Source organism: Dromaius novaehollandiae, chromosome 2, assembly GCF_036370855.1.
Source record: "Dromaius novaehollandiae isolate bDroNov1 chromosome 2, bDroNov1.hap1, whole genome shotgun sequence".
Lineage (NCBI taxonomy): Eukaryota > Metazoa > Chordata > Aves > Casuariiformes > Dromaiidae > Dromaius > Dromaius novaehollandiae.
Window position 1 is genome coordinate 10,387,855 of NC_088099.1, and position 17,812 is coordinate 10,405,666.

General features: G+C 37.2%; 1 protein-coding gene across 1 annotated transcript in view; it reads right to left on the reverse strand.

The window, feature by feature from the left end:
- Positions 1-17,812, reverse strand: part of LMBR1 (limb development membrane protein 1) — a 72,351-nt gene that overhangs the window by 14,689 nt on the left and 39,850 nt on the right. The window contains exons 6-10 of the mRNA XM_026102993.2: positions 10,321-10,447; positions 9,806-9,874; positions 7,923-7,987; positions 6,667-6,739; positions 277-357 (exon numbers count right to left, since the gene is read on the reverse strand). Of these exons, the coding sequence (XP_025958778.1) occupies positions 277-357; positions 6,667-6,739; positions 7,923-7,987; positions 9,806-9,874; positions 10,321-10,447 (415 nt within the window). The remainder of the gene's footprint in view (positions 1-276; positions 358-6,666; positions 6,740-7,922; positions 7,988-9,805; positions 9,875-10,320; positions 10,448-17,812) is intronic.

The window sequence follows — 17,812 nt, forward strand, 5'->3', positions numbered from 1 at the left end:
ATACCAAGAAGTCAAGAACACTAAAATTTCTCTAAAACTATGTTAGAGGTAATATTCAAATCAGACTTTCTATTTTTAAATTTGTTTGCTAGAGGAGTGCAGTGATTCCATGTGATGCATTTGTGGAAACTACAGAAGTTTGGAAGGACTGCAAATGCACAAATTTGGTTACACTCATAACTGTCACCTCACTGATACCAGTTCTAAGTTGTAGATATCTTGAAGTTGCTTATTAAATTGCAATCTACATGAAACAGTATAAAAAAGTTTTATTACCTAGATTTGTTTTCTTGCTTTTCACTTTTTCAAGCTCCCGTTCCAACTCTGCTGTCTGATATTCCACTGTGGAAGATATACCTTTCGAAAGGCAAGACAATTTTATTTGGATGGAGCTAACTATAAGACATACCATACCATAAGACAGACAGCGTGAAAACTCATATTTACAAGACATCAGATTAATACTTCTGCCTCAAAAATGCAACTGGTTCTCTGAGATACTTTAATATTTTTCACAAAACAGAGGCTTAATCAAGAACCCTCCAATTCTGTCTAACCAAAAGAGTTCTTTCACATCAAAGCCTCCACTATATGATCAGCTGGGATGCCTTCCTATTTTGTTAACCAGCTGCAGGACATTAGAGAAGAAGAGATACTGAACTGGGCTGCACAGGTCCATAAAACAGTTATGGTGTGGCAGCCTGACACAGAATGGCTTGAATGCCTTCTTCTGTTGTCTCCATATAATTTATATATCAAGATGCATAGCACAATGCCCTTGAAGGGCATCTAGAGATATATAGCAACTTAAAAAGGGTACATTTTCCTCCAAACTAGATAAGCTAGTGGCTGGACTTCCAGCATCAATTTCTGCCTCTCCCTTGTTTTCCTCAGTCTCTTATACTCAAGAAGCTTCGTTTCCATACTATTGACCTCCTCTGCTGACATGCCAGCTGCTCATATCTTCTTTTGACTCTCAGCCATTTTGGCAGATTTGGTCAGTCTGTGCTGTTCAGCTGCCTCTGATAACCACAGCCAGATCTTCCTTACTACCACCCACTGCACCACATTCTTTTATGCTCCTTTTTATAATTTACATTGCATGCATGTCACTAGTAACTAACTCCTCAAACTCTCCTCTATACCAGCTAAAAATGGACAACTGTAATACTAGCTCCTCCCTCCCTTGCTCATCTTCTGCCTTTTTTTCTTTACAAAAAAGCTCGTCAGCTGATCTCTTCCTCCAGTCCCTCCATGTACCCTAGAAATCCAGCCCATTTTTCCCTCTCCATCCTTTTCTCTTCAGCCTCCCTATTCTCTTCCAACACAAGTATATAGTGGCTTCTCTTCTTGACTCCAGTTTCTCTCCAAACACTGCTCAGGGTTCAAGCAAGTGTTACAGCTTAGAAAAGCTGACCAGAGATCCTCTCTTTCAGTTCTGATCTCAATACCTCTTAGCTTTTACTCCTCACAGTCGCAAACTGCAAGTACTCTAAGATCAGTCAGAGGGCTCCACTCCCATCTTTATCCCACTCAAATCTCTTATTTCTGAAATCTGCCACCTGAGAATAAGTTAAAAGGGCTCATATATTCCCTGTCTATTCCAGGCCAATCTCATTCTGCCAGAACACTTTGTGGTAGCATCAGCTCAAGGCCTTAATGATCCCTAAGTCCTCTTATTATCTTCTTTCTTGATTTACGTTGACATTCTTCTGCCTATCGGCCATTCCAATACCCTTGGCATAACCTTTGAAAAAATTGTTTGGGACACTGTACTGTTACAGTTTAGCCTGGAATCAAACGGTCTCTAATAAATTTCCATGAGGAGTGAGGCCTTACCTGAACATCAAGATAAACAAGAGTATTTCTTGGAAAATTTTTGAAGCTTTTACTCTGTGTTTCAGTGTTGATTTTTTTTAATGCAGTCAGGTTTTCAACCAGGCATCCAAATGCTTCAAAGTTTTTCCTGAAATGTTTAATTGCATGCCTCTCATATGTATTTTTGCATACAACACATCACCTTTGTTACGCATAAACTTGTATCTTTGACACCAGTGACACAGCACATAGACAAGAGTTTCCAAATTGGGAAGTATCTCAAATCAGGATGAATCAGTGAGACCCACAAAATCAGCTTTGCGACAACATTTATTTGCTTAAATTGAAGTATTTACAATATAAAAGTCAGTCTGATTTCAGTCAGTGAATTTTATTAAGTAAACAAAATGTTTTTTTTTAAGAAAAGTTTTAAAATCGGTCTCGTTATCATTATAAAAATAAGCTTTTGTACTGATGTATTCCCTGCACATCAATTTAAAAAGTCTAAAACATTTGTTTTGTAGGATGACTAATTACTATTAGTTAAGTAAGGAGGCTAGCTACAGAGAGCACAGTGGGAGAAGTGTCATGAGCTTTAACAGCAGCAGTTGAGAATATCATGTGAAAAAAAATCAAAGTTAGCATTTGATTTCCCCCCCCCCCCTCTTTTTTTCAAAATTAACATATGGCTCTCTGGGGAAAAGCCTTATTCACGTGAGATGTGCTTTTCTCCAACAGCATAAAAATTCAGAGCTCAAGACACCAATATCCATGGGACCCTTTCCAACAAAGTCAACATAATTGCATTAGGTCCCAAAGAAATAATTCAGTAGAAATTCTGAGTTATATACAAGTGCTGTTGTAGTTCCTCCTTAAAACTAGTAGCAAATAACAGGTTGTTATACAAAAGGATATTTTACAAGAGAGGAAGGCAAAGTTTTAGATCAGTCAAAAGAGTATTTGAAAAGGATGCAGCTCAATTCTTAAAGCTCTATAACATTAGCTGTATTTCAAACATGCACAAAGTTCAATGTCAGCGCTGTCTAGCCAATAAATCAAATTGGTAGACGAGACTTGTTTGGACTAGCAATGAAAAGTTAGAAGGGATTCTCCAAGAAAGCCACAAAGCAGCTCATTTAAGGTCAATTTAACGGTATTATTCTGTTTTTCTTCCAGCCCCGACATAAGATTTCAGTACCTCAAAGGAAATTGTAAAAGTATCTATTTGCATTCCCCCTAGGTGATTGGCAGTTCAACACCAATTAGTTCAAAATTACACTGTTACTAGCGTGCAATAAAAACAACACCTTTCATCTTTCTTACATAGGTAAGGATACCTTCAGAGCCAATAACTTTGATCAAGTAAGTATTTTTGATCCTACCCCACCCATCTCTTTGGATTCAGGAAAACTAATAGCTGAAGGCAACTTTTTTCTTTTAATATAAAAAAAGTCCCAGCTTTATTATTCTACTGTAGGAGTGATGTGGGTACTGAAATATAATACACTGGAAACAAATGTTTTTCCCAAAGCCCAGTATCTCTTCAATAGATAAAAATACTAGGGTAGATAACATGATCAAACTTCCTCCTCCCTCCTCACTTTTCAGTTATGCATCAGAGATATCTGAGAAGGAAAAAAAAATAGTTTCCACAAAGAAAACACGCTTTCCATAGTTAGATTTATTTTCAAAAATGAGGTTTACAGAATTTTCTGTCAACTGCACCACAGCCATGACAGTTACATCTATACTAATAAAAAAGAGCACAGCTCATACAGCTAAACTCTCCTCCTCCTCCAAAACCAAAGGCTTTACCCAGCCTAGTCAGGGGAAACAGTGATTCACGCTACCCCCTTGCTATGTCCAGGTGCTGTCTGGAAAAAAACATTAGGACAGGCCAAAGCAGTGCTAGGAGTGTGAAAGCAATTATTCCACCAAGAATTCATCAGTATTGGCAATCACCAGAATTGCTTAAGCCTGTGCTCATCCTCTTTAGTTTTAAGAAAAATTAAGCTCTTTGGTTATTCATATAAGTAGAGTATATATTTCAGAACATTTTATTGCTAAACTGTCCAGCAGGCTTACTTAAACTAAATCCCTTAAGTACATGTAATATTTCCACTGTTAAAACTGTGGAACAGTTGCAACAGCCATGGCCTGGGAAGTCTTTAGCCTAATGCATCAGCTCTGATATGGCAACAAAAATTACTGCACTTACACAGTCTTCATGTTAAATCACTGATTATGGTCTCTAACATTGGAGGACTTACATTTACTAATGTAATTAGCACCACACCTTAACCTCTACCACATTTTAACAAAATGCAATAAACACTGTAAGCATGAGGTGCTTATATGGTCTCCATACTTCCAGCAAAAATGATATTTGTTTTTCTTGTATAATTTGTATTAGAAAGTTCTGGCAGAGAAGATGAAGGTTTCCATCTTTGCCACATAAATGAGAACCAAAATTACTTAAACAATTACCCATAAAAGTCTTGCAGAATAGTATGTTCTTGCACATACAACATATTCGCCTCCACCTACATGTTATTTTCAAGTTTAGATTTTTATCTAATTTTCAGCTAAAGCCCATTAATTTTCTCTGTATACCAAACTATAGCTTTTCAAGCACTCCTTTAGATGGTGGTGCCCATGTCATTTGCTCAATATGTGAGGCATGAAAGAATTCAATTCCCTCTCCTGTTGAGGGGCCTTTAAGCCCTGTGTCTTCCACCTCTCAAGAGCAGGAGCTCTATGGAAGATGGACGGGCTGCAGTTCCACGTCATGCTGACTTCTAAACTATCCACTGGAAAATAATCAAGTCTTTTGACTAGTGGTTAAGGAAGCCACCTGCGCATTTCCTAACTCCAGCTCCGGCTAGCAGACTCCTACAAACAGACCAGGTCCACCTCGCTAACAATTTTCCCCAAATTGTAATAGAAACAACTGCTGCATAAGCTTCTGAACAGGAAAAACAGCAAACAATCAGAATAAATATATTCTCCACATGAATGGTTGATACCACTCTGCACTACTTCTAACAGATACTTGAATAACTACTGGGTCATTTTTCAGTAAAGCTCTTCTTGTATGTAAGCATCATCACCATGACAATATAAAATATTCACTAACAAATATTTTACAGTTGCTAGCTAACATCAAACACAGAACAATAATTACCCCATCACAGCTTCAAAGACATTCAATGCACACACACCTTTGTGCATATACATGTATGTGTCCATATAAAAACACAGCTTCCAAAACAAAGATGAACAATACTTGCAGGACGCAATCTGTCAGAAGTAGCCAAGAAATACAGTAGACTTCATAAAATAACCAGAAGATTAACAGCCTCAGACAATTTGGGATCAAAGTACAATGATGAATGCTATAAAGATGCTTATAACTTCAGAAGTTTTAGTAAAAATGTTTCAAAAACTAATTTTTGCCTTTTGTGAATGAATTAATAGCAGTTATTGAAATACTGGTGGTGATCATCGGCAATGTCTCCAGTTCCTCATCTGGAGTTGCACAACACCAATGTTCTACACAAAAAAAAAAAAAAATCTAGCAAAACCTAGCAATCAGGGGGAAGTGTGAAGGGAAGAGAAAAAATAAAAAAAAGAGGTCCGAGTATTGAACTTAAGCACTGAAACCCATGGTTGATTTTAGCAAAAATAAGTCATTACTTTCCCCCAAACTTTCAGCACTGGAGTAAAGATAATCACCACGCTCTATTGTTAAAGACACTGAACACAATTATTCCCCACAAAGAGTGTTATCCAGACATACCAAAAGTGCCAAAATTAACAAGGAAATCTGAAGCCAAAATTTGAGTCTAAAGATAAGATTCCCTGACCAAGCTATTTAGAAAGAAAAAACATACTGAGATTTATGAGAAGAAAAGATTGAGATAGATGACAGAAGAATAGAGATTACAAGAGGAATGGAGGAAGTGAAGAAAATTAAAGAAGTCATATGCCTTTCAGAGAAGCCATAACAATGGATAAAAGTCATGACATGAATATTCCTTGTTTATCCAATCTGAAGCAACTGTACAAATTGTGGATGCATCATCCATCCACACATTTAAAGGTGATTCAGAAGAGAACTCGAACATGATCATCAGATTTTGAGCATCAGAATCAACACATTTGCTGTAAATGGCATCTGCAATGCTGTATTCTTTATCTTACAGACTAAAACTTCATATTGCTCTTGAAATGCTTAAAAATAGAAGTGTCAAAAAGCGCAAAATTTGAAAACTAAACATATTAAACCTAAAATATTTGTGTAATCATTCATTGTAATGTTTACATAGAAGTGATTAAATTCACCGTGTAGCTCCTAGAACATGAAGAACCGTTGTGGTATTTAGAATTTAAGCTAATAATTAGTTAAACAAAACTAAACTAAAACAGAAAAAAATACTCCAAACAAACAAAAAATAAATTTCAATACAGTAAGTTGAGCCTCTTGCTGGTATTTTCTTTCTTCTTCAGACAAGGTTAAAATACAGTCATTTACCAACCCAGACTATTTTGCAGTAAGGGTGGTGGCTCTGCTAAGCTACTCAATTTACTTTTTCTCGTCTCAGAATATTCATGCATTAGAGCTGATGAACATGCTAATAACGAAAAAAAATCCAGTCTTCAACAACATAGTGAGGAACTCTATCCTCATGGTCCCACAGAAGCAACAATCAGTATGTAGCAACCATTATGGGCTTAAAATCTTGAACTTCTCTATTCTGAGAAAAGTGGCTTTTTGAGATCAATACTCATGACCAGAAGCTCTCTACTCTAAATACTATATTTGAAGCAATACGAGAACATGCATACCATTAAGCCTCCTCTGAATTGCTTCTTCTTCTAAAGTGATGATATACATCTGCTCATCTAGGTCTTCAAGGATCTGTGTTTGGAAATAGAAACATGAATTGACTGAATATCAGCAGAACCATTCACTTGATTAGTTTACTGCAGTCAGAGAAACAAGTTTGTTTTGTTTCAATAACACTTATTTTCAATATATATTCCACTGCTTTACAACATTGATACAAGAATGAACTCCAGAGGAGATTATTCAGTTCTATTGTAGAACTATTTCTTTACTGTAAACTTTGTTAAGTTTTTGTTTTAGGCTAAAATTGTACATTCAATCTCAATCTAAAGACATCTGGGGAACAGGGGAAGGGACAGGACATCTGACCTACGTTCAAATTATTCTGCATTAGAAAAAGATTAAGAACGTATCAACCTTATTCAGTTTGATTTAAACAAAAATAACTACAGATTTTGCAAAAGTAAATTCAAAAGCAATTTTTGATACAAGCCAATATTTCAAGCTACATACGTTGCTATTGGAAGCTAAGAGCAAAATACATAAAGTCGGTCTACCTTAGTATAATCAAGTGCTTTGACTTTAAAGCTTATATGTAAATCCTTTGCTACCTATGTTTTCCTTAGTCTGTTCAAGTTTGAAAATATAGGGAAGGGATGTAAGACCTAGACACATCCAGATTTCAATAAATACAAGCTAGGAAACATGACAGCAAGGCCAGAGCATTTGTGCACCGTACAAACCTTTCCTGCCCTCACATGGAGGTCCCTACAAGAACAGTATGGTATCTACACTGAAGTTCTTGGAGACATCAAGAACCTACAGCAAGGCTAATGTCATTAAGGACATAAGGAGTTCCCTTCTCATCCTCTAGCTTTAGTTTGGTCTTATCTTCAGCTGCTGAACTTAGAACAAAAACAAACCTCTTGGGCACCTGCAAGACTTAGACATAGTAGACAATACTGGAAATAAGTGTTAATACTAGTAACAGTTGTAAAACTTGGTAAACTAGAGAAAGTCTATACTAGTAAAACTTTTTTCTGTAAAGACAGTCTTCTGTTCTATAAAAAAATTTAAGCATGTGTGTAAGTACTGACTATAGAAACTCAGGTGACCTGAGGAGAGAATTATGTAGAAGTACACACATTCTGAAAGGGAAGGAAGGAGAAAAAAAGCAAGAGACACCCTTTAATGTGATTATGCTACTGTACCTCCTAATGGATAGCACATGAGGGCAGAATTATGCAACACTTACTGTTGGCTTCACCAGCAACTGGCCCATTACTGTAAACATCCGTGAAAGCCCCACTGGTGTGCATACTGCAAAGCAAAGACAACATGGAAAAGAACAATTTGTAAGTCCAAGATTTTTCTTTTTTTTTGCACATTGAATGTGCTAGTTCACATATAACTGAGCACAGTTTTCAAGAGACTTTTGAGGGATTCGAACTCCAATCCATACTTTAAAACTTACTGCTACTGTATGCATTCTGAACAAGACAAGCACTTCTCAGATAACACAACTGAATTTTTTTTGGTCATCACAGAACAGCAAATAATCAGATATCTGAACTTGCTTAGGTAATTATTTATTCAAAGCTTGTGGCACCAGAGGCGACGTCTACACTCGTGAATGCAGCAGTGCAAGGGAAACATTCCTGGGCAGTAAGATTTGGTTGTCTACACCAGTAAATTGCTAGAACTATCCCTGGCACGATTTTGCCCTGGGCCAGTAGGGACCTTCCCAAACAATTCCCAGGTGCAGCTCTGCAGCTCTCACAGCCCAGGAACCACTGACACTAGGGCAATACGCACACTGTCTCCTCCTTCTGGGAACAGCAGTACAGGGATGTGGATGAATCAGTGCCAGCGATGACCTCCCATGCATTTAATGTATCAATACAGATGTAGCGATAGTGTTACGAAAAGATCCTGAAGCTGTTTCAGTATAAAACTTACACAGCAACTTCAATTGATAAACTTGGCTATTGGTTTTTAAGCTACTTACTTTTTTTAAAATGAAATAAGAAGTGGCCTTTTTTGATAGTAGCATGCATTAAATGAGAGCATTTCCAGGCATAGCACATATTGGGAGAAAGGCTCACAAACCACGATTTTTACTAATAATTCTCCAGTATCAACAGTTTAGGAAGAACAGCCTTCAAGTACTGAAGCCTGTAGGATATGGGAGGAATTTGTAACAGCAGAGATGAGAACATTGACTTTTTTTCCCCTCCCTCCCTTAAAGAGGATGCTGGAACCTCCACATTCAGAGAACCTAACAAAACTTACTGAGGTCTCTGGGGGCAATACCTTCAAGATTTATCTGCCTAGTTTTATGTAAATATCTTATAAACTATGATTTCCCACCCATTCTCCATAGTGACAGCCTAGTAAGTTATACCATGATAACCTAGAAAGGGAGACCTTCTGTCCCCCTTTCAGCACTTCATAGAGATGATTCAAAAGCGGGAACTGAAACTGCAATTGGGATTTGGAGCCTTCCATTCGTCTATCCTATCCCTCCAAACAGGTATGAGTGAGCTCTGTGTCCAGGACCAGCTGGTATAAGATTATTCCTTTACCATGTTTGTTTTGCATAGTCACATAACTGACATCCAGACTAGCCAGCTACCAGTTTTGTCATTATGAAACCTCACTGTACTGTGTTCAAACTTCTGCCTATACAGGATCATTCTCAATTAAAAAAAAAAAAAAAAAAAAAAAAGTTGACTGAATATAGAAGGACAAACTAAATGCTCTAGAATAATTTCCCTTCCCGCTACTGACCTCCTACAATTCCAGACATTTCATTTAAAAACTTCTGCCTCTGCAGAATGGTATCCCTACTTTTCAAATACCTGCCTTAAAAAAACCCTACAAACTAAAGTGATTGAGTGATGTGTTTAAGTGCCTCAAAAACTCAGAGTGTAAGGTAAGGTAAGGTTGTTTCACCAACTTCAGAACCCAAATTTAATGCAACGTGTTTCTACTGAAATTTAAGCTTAAGAATGAAAAATAAAAATAGTGTTTTCCACCTTTAAAAAATTATCTTTCAGAATGAAAACCAGAGTTCTTTACTCTTAAAAACAACAACTGCCAACGTTCATCTTTCGGAAGAATTAGGAGAATACTTACACAGAAGTAACAAGCATCCCATCAGTGATATACAGGAATACAAATATGGGAGGTAGAATTCCCAGAGATCTGTAAAGACAGTATGGAGCACAGCCTTAGCTTATGCCACAAACACAAATGAAATAACTTCTTTCCTTAAGCTTTCTCCTCCAAGATTGAAGGTTGTATTCTGAAGTATAAGCTAAGATTTACTCAGTTTGTAAGTCTGCAGGCAACTAAATCCCCTAGTACTATTCCCATTTAAGTAACTTGTTTTTAACATAGATATACAACAGCTTGTCCACAAGAGCATAGAATTTCTCAGCAGGCTAAGAAAAAAAAAGATTAACACACAAAAACACTGAACGGAAAACAACTATATTAACCAAACTGATACATCTTCTCAACCTGTGCAGAACTGGCATTGGATTTACTAGAAACATATTTAACCAAAAACATCGACTTCCATAATTAAATGCGCATGTGTGCGCGCACATGCTTGTGTCCATGTTTGTGTTTAATTCCAAGTTCCATACCATACAAAGACTCCATACTGGCAGCATCATTGTCTATGAGAGCCGAAGCAACCCATACGATTCCAAGGATAAGCAGTGCAAGAAGAATAAGCATTACGAGAGTTTCCAAAATGCGTGCTCTGATTCCCTGCGGGCAGAAGACGGGAGAGGGAGGAAAGAAGGCAAAGAACTTTGAAATCAAATATTTTCATACATAAGAAAAACCACAAATAAATAGCTATTCCTTATACCAAAATATATACTCACGTATATTTTATATACAAAAGGCATAATATAATGCACATTTAAAATTCATCCCTCCATGTATATAAAAAAGAAAAAGTAGTATTTATGGCTTTATAGTACCCAGATTGCGTTTTTCCCCTTAAAACCACAGAAAACGGTTTTAAATTACATACACCTCACAGTCCTCATTAATCTCATTATTCCATAAAAAATTCTTTATACTGTATGATTTTGCTTGAGCATTTTTAAAAGATGGATTACTTTTCTAATACTTTCAGCAAAGAAAGTGGATTAGCAAATTTTTATCTATAATTCCAATCAAGGGAATGGAAAGCCAATTATAGCAAATAGCCCAGCAAGTATAAAACCCTGCATAGGTACAATGCACCAATTTACTTAAAATACATTCTTCAGCTGAAATTGCTTCTGCACCACTCCTCACAGTCTACAGAGCCCTCAAGCGTATGGTTAGAGTACTGCTCAGTAACAGTCCACCCACATACTGCTGCGGCGGTCGCATCCACTACAGCCCATCTTTCTGTGCTCCAGAACAAATGAAGCAGGTCTCACTTATGACACAAAAATCATAGGTCTATAAGGTTACATTCCAGCATCTGCTCACTAGTCTTAAAACATCACAACACAAATAGCACAGTGTCACAATCACAAATCTAAACATACACAAAAACATATTTGTTACTAATTATGTTACTAACATACTGTTGGGACATAATAGTACTAGTACGGTTAGGACACTTTCTTCAGACATCCTTACCATTAATGGAACATCTGATTGCTTTTCATATAATTATTTGACCTGTATTTTTCTTGGATTTTCAGTATACACCTCCACAAACCCAGTCTCTTGTTTGTCACACAGGTTCACCCCAACTTCTGCACATTCAACTGAAAAAAAATCTACTTTGTAGTTAAAAACAAAAAATTTGCTTCACTTTATTTCCTCTTGCCTACTTTACCACCTCTTCCCTCACTGCTTAAAACAAGAGGATAATCTTTACATGGCATTTACCCTGAAAATTAGGCTCTCTTCATAACCCCAGCATCCAAACATGAATGGAACCTTCAGACACCCCAGTCACATGCACTTATTTCCTATAACATGCCAACTGCTCTCTCAGTCAATCCTCTGCAGAACAGCTAAGACAGAAGGAAGGAAAAAGGAGACAAAGAACTTCACAAAATTCTCCCTAAAGGTTAACTGGGCAGATCAAGTCAAGCTCCATAAAGGCTCTCCAACACCAAATTTCAAATTAAAGGTTGTACAGACAAGATGCGTATTTATTGCTAGAATGTATTTCATATAATAAGCATGGCTTAGAAGTTGCTAAAAAGTTAAAAAAAAAAAATTATAGCACTCCAACTGGCTTTCGGTCTTCCATGAGTTATTTTGAAGGTGAGCTTCTAAGCCAAATATATATATTTGAAGATTAAAAACATTAAATAGCTGTATGTTAAGAGCTTTGAACCTGAGCAATAAGTTATCAGGAAACAGATTACAGTCCAAACCTTGTTGTTTAAAATTACAAATTTCTCACTGATTTCAAAAAGAGCTATATAAAACTTAGTGATATCACCGTAAGAGGTGCATAAAATAAAATTTGTTAAAGCTACATTTATCTGGCATCTGTCCTTCTCTTTGAAGGAGTACTGAGCATTGATATAGAGCCTTCATTTTATGAAGGAAGAAACCCACAAGATTAGAAGAATATAAAAATGTTCAAGGAGAGAGTCCTGCTTCAAACCTTCCAAAAACCCTGACATCTCCTTTCCTCTCCCAGGCAGAGGAGAGCACAAATCTGCCTCCTGGTTTTCTGAAAGCCTTGGCCACAGAAAGCTGATTCCTTACTTCCTTTCTATCAGACACATGAAGCCTGAGAGTGGCCGAGATTTGTTCAACTTTCACAGTAACACACAGCAACAGATCCTTCCTGGCAAACCTGGAAAATACTTCCTTTCACGTGGAGCCTAGAACATCAAATCCTCCTCCTTCAGGTGAGGAGGAATATAACTGTCCAAAAGAAGAAACAAGAACTACACTGCAATGGAGACTGCCAAATGCAAGTCTTTTCTCCTCCGCCCCCCCCCCCCCCGCTCATTTTTAAGGAAAATTGTTCTCTGAAAACAGAAGATTAGCAAAAATAAGTAATACCTTTCCAAAATAGTGAGACAGTCAGAGTGAGCCTTCTGAGGTGACCACTGTATTTGTCCAAAAGTATTATCGACACAAACTCTAGGAAAAGCAAGTTACCTGCCTAACGAGTCTTCCCCACTAGCAATTTTGTTTCCAAACTACTTTGAATAATCCAATTATCAGAAAATTAGATCAATCTTTTGTTCTCACTGGCTAAATCTATCATCACACACAATACATCAACAGTATTGAAGAGTCTGATGTTTGCAGTAAAAAGTAGGACTAACTGTGCGCTCCAAGGAAAGAATTTTTGTATTATGCAGAAACTCCAGACATTTTCTGCACACAGTATGATTTCTGCACACATTGATGATCATTTAAAGAATATTTTGAATGACCAGATAGAAACATTCTAGGATAAGCACTAATGATTACCTGGTAATTGTCCAGGTACCTTTTTTGAGATGCTTAAGAATATAAACAATTAATCTCAAATAGGCTCCCACAACACTGTGTCCTATTAAAACATCAGTGTTTCAGGCATATCTGTCCACACTTGCACGCATTAGTACATCTGTCAAATAACTGCTATCACTAACCTACAGAGTTCTTCCCCCTTACAGAAAAGGGCCTTATTGAGCAGTGAGCCTCAGCACACGCTTCCTCATTTTTATTTGTTGAAGGGTTTTTTTTTTTTTTGTATGGGTAGTTTTGCATAATTATACCTCATAAGTTTAAAGCATGAACGTTATAATCACTAACATCACTAATTTGAGAACAAGGAAAGAACTACATTCCTGACTTTGGGAACAGTGAAAAAAATCAATTCAAGCAAAAGCTGCATAACATTTCATTTTATTTCAGTGAAGGCAAAGCTATGCAAACAAACCTTGACATTCACTATTAAATTCTGTTTTCTGAGCAAAAACATCTTCACTGATTTTTCTTTTTTGCTTAACACTTCTTTCAGGCATTTCATTTTTCTTCTCTCCCACAGCCCTATTATATCACTCAGATTTCTAAGGCAAACAAAATATCACAGCCTATTTTCCACAAAGGATATAGTCACTTCTATTTCACCCAATACTTGTGGCACCTTCTGAACTCATTTACTCTTCACAAAATTTTTGGGTGAAGTGTATTAAATTTGAGTCTGCAGTCTTGCACCAATCCCATCTAAAACAAGAGATTTCACATCAGAGTGTATATTCATACCGAATTCTTCTATACTAGACCTTCTCACTGAAAGAATATGTAACTTACATAACAATCATTAAACTGTTCAAAAGACAGCAAGAGTCCTGTCTAAAACTGGGAACTGCAAACCAGCTTGTAAGAGCACATTTATTCTTGATGTACAGTCTACACCCTATCTGACTCAAGGACAGTTAATGAACGAGGAGGATACGGAAAAACACGCAGTGTAGGTATGCCAGACTAATTTAGCATTCCAACTACACAAGGAAAAACAGTCATACAGCACCAAATCTTAAAGTCAAAGAGTAACTACATTTGAATCACAGTGGAAAAAGCGCTTTGATTTGTTCTCCTTGGTGTGCAACTGGAAACAAAAAACCTTTACCACACAAGTGAGATGACCAACCCAGAAAACTCCTTCAAATGCTTGCCACAATATAATAAATGCATGTAGGGGTGGGAGAGAGAGAGAGGTGAGGGAGCAGAGGGAACAGTCACCTTTTACAGAGTTTAACTCTTTAGTCAGGAGAAACTGTCTCGTGAACTCCTAGTCATCACTGCTTCACATGCCTATGGAAACTTATTACAAGGAAGAAGAATGGTAAGATGAGGCATATTTTTAGCTTTCCATATTGCTTTCAAAAAAAGAAAATGAAGTTGTCCAGTTCTTCATTCATTTAATTTTCCTTTCCTAATGGTTCTGATAGGTAAAGAACGAGGAAAGCAAGCAGTACACAACCAGCCAACTCACATCACGTTTTTCAGGAAGTTGGTCTAGATTGCAACTTAGAAATGTGCAACTGATAACAAAAGTACTAATTCAGTCCTAAGGTGACTTTTGTTAAAAGCAGAATATATATAACTGATTCACTATTTTATGAATTATTTAATGCAGTTCAACTTGCAGTGTTTTAGGAGGAGGGATTTATCACCAAAGCAAATGTAGATTACACAGTAAAGAGCTAAGAAGATATTTACACAAATGAGAATACAGATTTTATTTTGCATTTATTCTGTATTCTAGTATTTTAAAAAATTCAAGAGACGCACATGGAAACAAGTTATGAATATCCACACACAGCTTATGGAGAGGCATACAGACAATCTTGACATCACTATCAATTCAAATAACAAACTCCAGTTTAGTACTGCATTAACCACACAGCCCTACATGCTACTCTCATGCTGTAAACCTCCAAGATGAACAACCATAGCCTTAAATGAAATACACTCCCTTCCATCCTCATCTTAGTTTGTATTAAAAATGTGGTGATAAGACGATTGCAAAAGAAAGAAGATGGGCTAGGATGGGCTAGGAAGGCAATGCACTTGCTTTACTTTCAGCAAGACAAGCTGTGTCACTGCAGTACTTCTATTAGCACATCAGGTCTAAGGAGGTCAAATCACTTGCCTTCTCTTGGCCAATTAGCTGCTGGCACATTGACTAAGTTGGAGAAGTAACAAAAAGGCACACCACCATTTTAAAATATTTTTTACCCTCTTACAAATATCAGATATCCAGAAGAAAACCACAAAATGTAGTTGAGCTTGAAGTTATGTTTCTCCATTCCCCATTTCCTTTTATGTTACAGTGGTACTTCTTCATATCTGCTTTGCTGTGTATAGAAATACTGCTGTGACTTCACCTTACATCTGTGTGTACAAGTGAAACGTGGAAGAGAAATGAAAGAGGAGGACCTTTTAAAAAGCTCAGCTGAAATAAAACCTGGGATCAGAAAGACCATTTGTCAGTCAGGAGATACAGTCCTCAAAGTAAATGATGAAGGAATATGGACCACAGTTACTTCTTCAGACACTCCAGGCAAATCTCAAAAAGCAAGCATGACATGTACAGAGAAGATATTCTGCTATAGAGAAGGAGTTCAGAAAGGTTCCTCACTGTTGTAGGTGCTGCTCCTGCTCCCCAGGGATCTGCAGAGAACAGGGAAGGCTATAAAACAGTAAAAAAGGAGGAAGATGAAGTGGAAGCAAAACAGAGTGAAAGGAAAAGGGACAGCAATAATGTGAATTAGAAGAGAGGATTAGAAGTGTTAGGAAGAACCACCTGATCTTTGGTATTTCAGTTGTATATATATTTCTTCTGTAGGCACAAAAAATGAGAGGAATTTTGTCCCCAGCATGGGTGTAGTTGAGGCCACCCTTTAAACAGTGAACCACAATTTTAAGGAAGGTGGCATTTCTCTCGCTGGACAGCGATTTTAGCTGTAGTAGGCTAACTTTAGAGTTCTTATCCATGAAGACACCTGACAAAACATGTCATCGTTTCCAACACTACAAGCATATAAGTTGCTCTTCAGTAAGTGCTAAACAGGAAACCAAAATACATCAAACAGCTTGTAATTTCCTGAAGTAAGTTTCAGATTATATGTAAAGCAAACCAGACCACTGAAAGTGAGCTACCTGCATGGTTCTGTGTCAGCAGGAAGGCAGAAGTTTGGCAACATCTAGGCAGTCTCACACACACACACACACACACACACACACACACATCTAGGCAGTCTCACACACACACACACACACACAGCCTCGCATGCAGAGATGGAAAACACTACTTTGTCAACAGACACTTTTAGAAACTAATTACTATACTCTGATAGAAATAGCAAATAAACTGTTTATTAAGAAAATTGGAGAAAAGATTGACACGACACCCCCTCTTTTCAAATTTCATTTGAAGTTTCACAGTCCAGACTTAGCAGCTCACCTGCATTTTTCCCCTCACAGCACATTTCCAAAATTCATCTAGTTCCTTAAAGCATGCGCTTAACTAAGTGAAATGTTTTGTTAAAGAAAAGACATTTAACACATCAATCCCAGCAGCCTGGAACTTGCCAGAAGCATAGTAATATCTGTCATCTTCTGTGTACACTAATGAGGAAAGATAACAAAAACAAAAGATGAACAAAAAGAGCATTTCAGGCTTTCAAGGCATGCCTACAAATAAAAGCCCTCCTAAGGACACATTCTAAGAATCTTGTGGTTTGTAAGGCCTTGGAGATACCCAACTCTCAGACCTCCACTTCTTCAAAAAGATCAACTGCTGAGGCATTCAGAAGTTGTTATATTGCTTAATCCTGAGCTACTTATACTGCTTGTAGAAGTCAGCCTAAGGGTTCGTGTTTCCAGAAATGCCAAGTTTTAGCAAGAGGTATTTAAATTACTCTAGAAGTGTTCTGACAAATTTTTAGTTGCAATTCTGGAAGGCATCACCAAGAGTTTACCATACTTGTTTTCTGTGTTAATCATAACAGGAAAGAAGTCATCCTGGATAATAAATATTCAAAATATATTATAAAATAGCACTTGGCTAAAAAAGGTAATTCTTCAGCTGGAAAACCCAATGAAGTACAAATGGCAACCAAATTAACTGTCCTGAAGGGATGACATATCATACAAGAAAGCCAAGAAGTATAATTACTGAGAAAACCATTTCTCCTCCCAAGTAAATCTGTGTTAAATAGGATTACTATTATGCCAATTGCAACATATTAAGACATGCTTCACATTAAGTGTGCTCACACTTAACACCTAGAGGCTGGTTTTCAGTTTATAAAGGGAACTGAAGTTTGGTGGTAGTTTCTTACAGCTTTTCAGTAAGGGAGAGGGAGATTTCCTGATAATGGAGACAATAAGGGGGGGGGATTCCTTTTTTTGCATTTTAAATTCTGTAACTATTTTGGATGGTATAAATGTAATAATACAAAATGTTTTGCCAATAAGTTAACATAGGTAGCAAGTAAAGACCTTGTTCTGCACACTGATTGTCCAACAGGCTCCAGATGTTTTGTGTAACTAGCAGTTAGCATAGACCTCTTTCATCACTACCATGAATCAGAAGATAGTTTCTCACATAGGGGGGAAAACTGCTGACTGCTCATCTCTCCATTAAGAGTCACA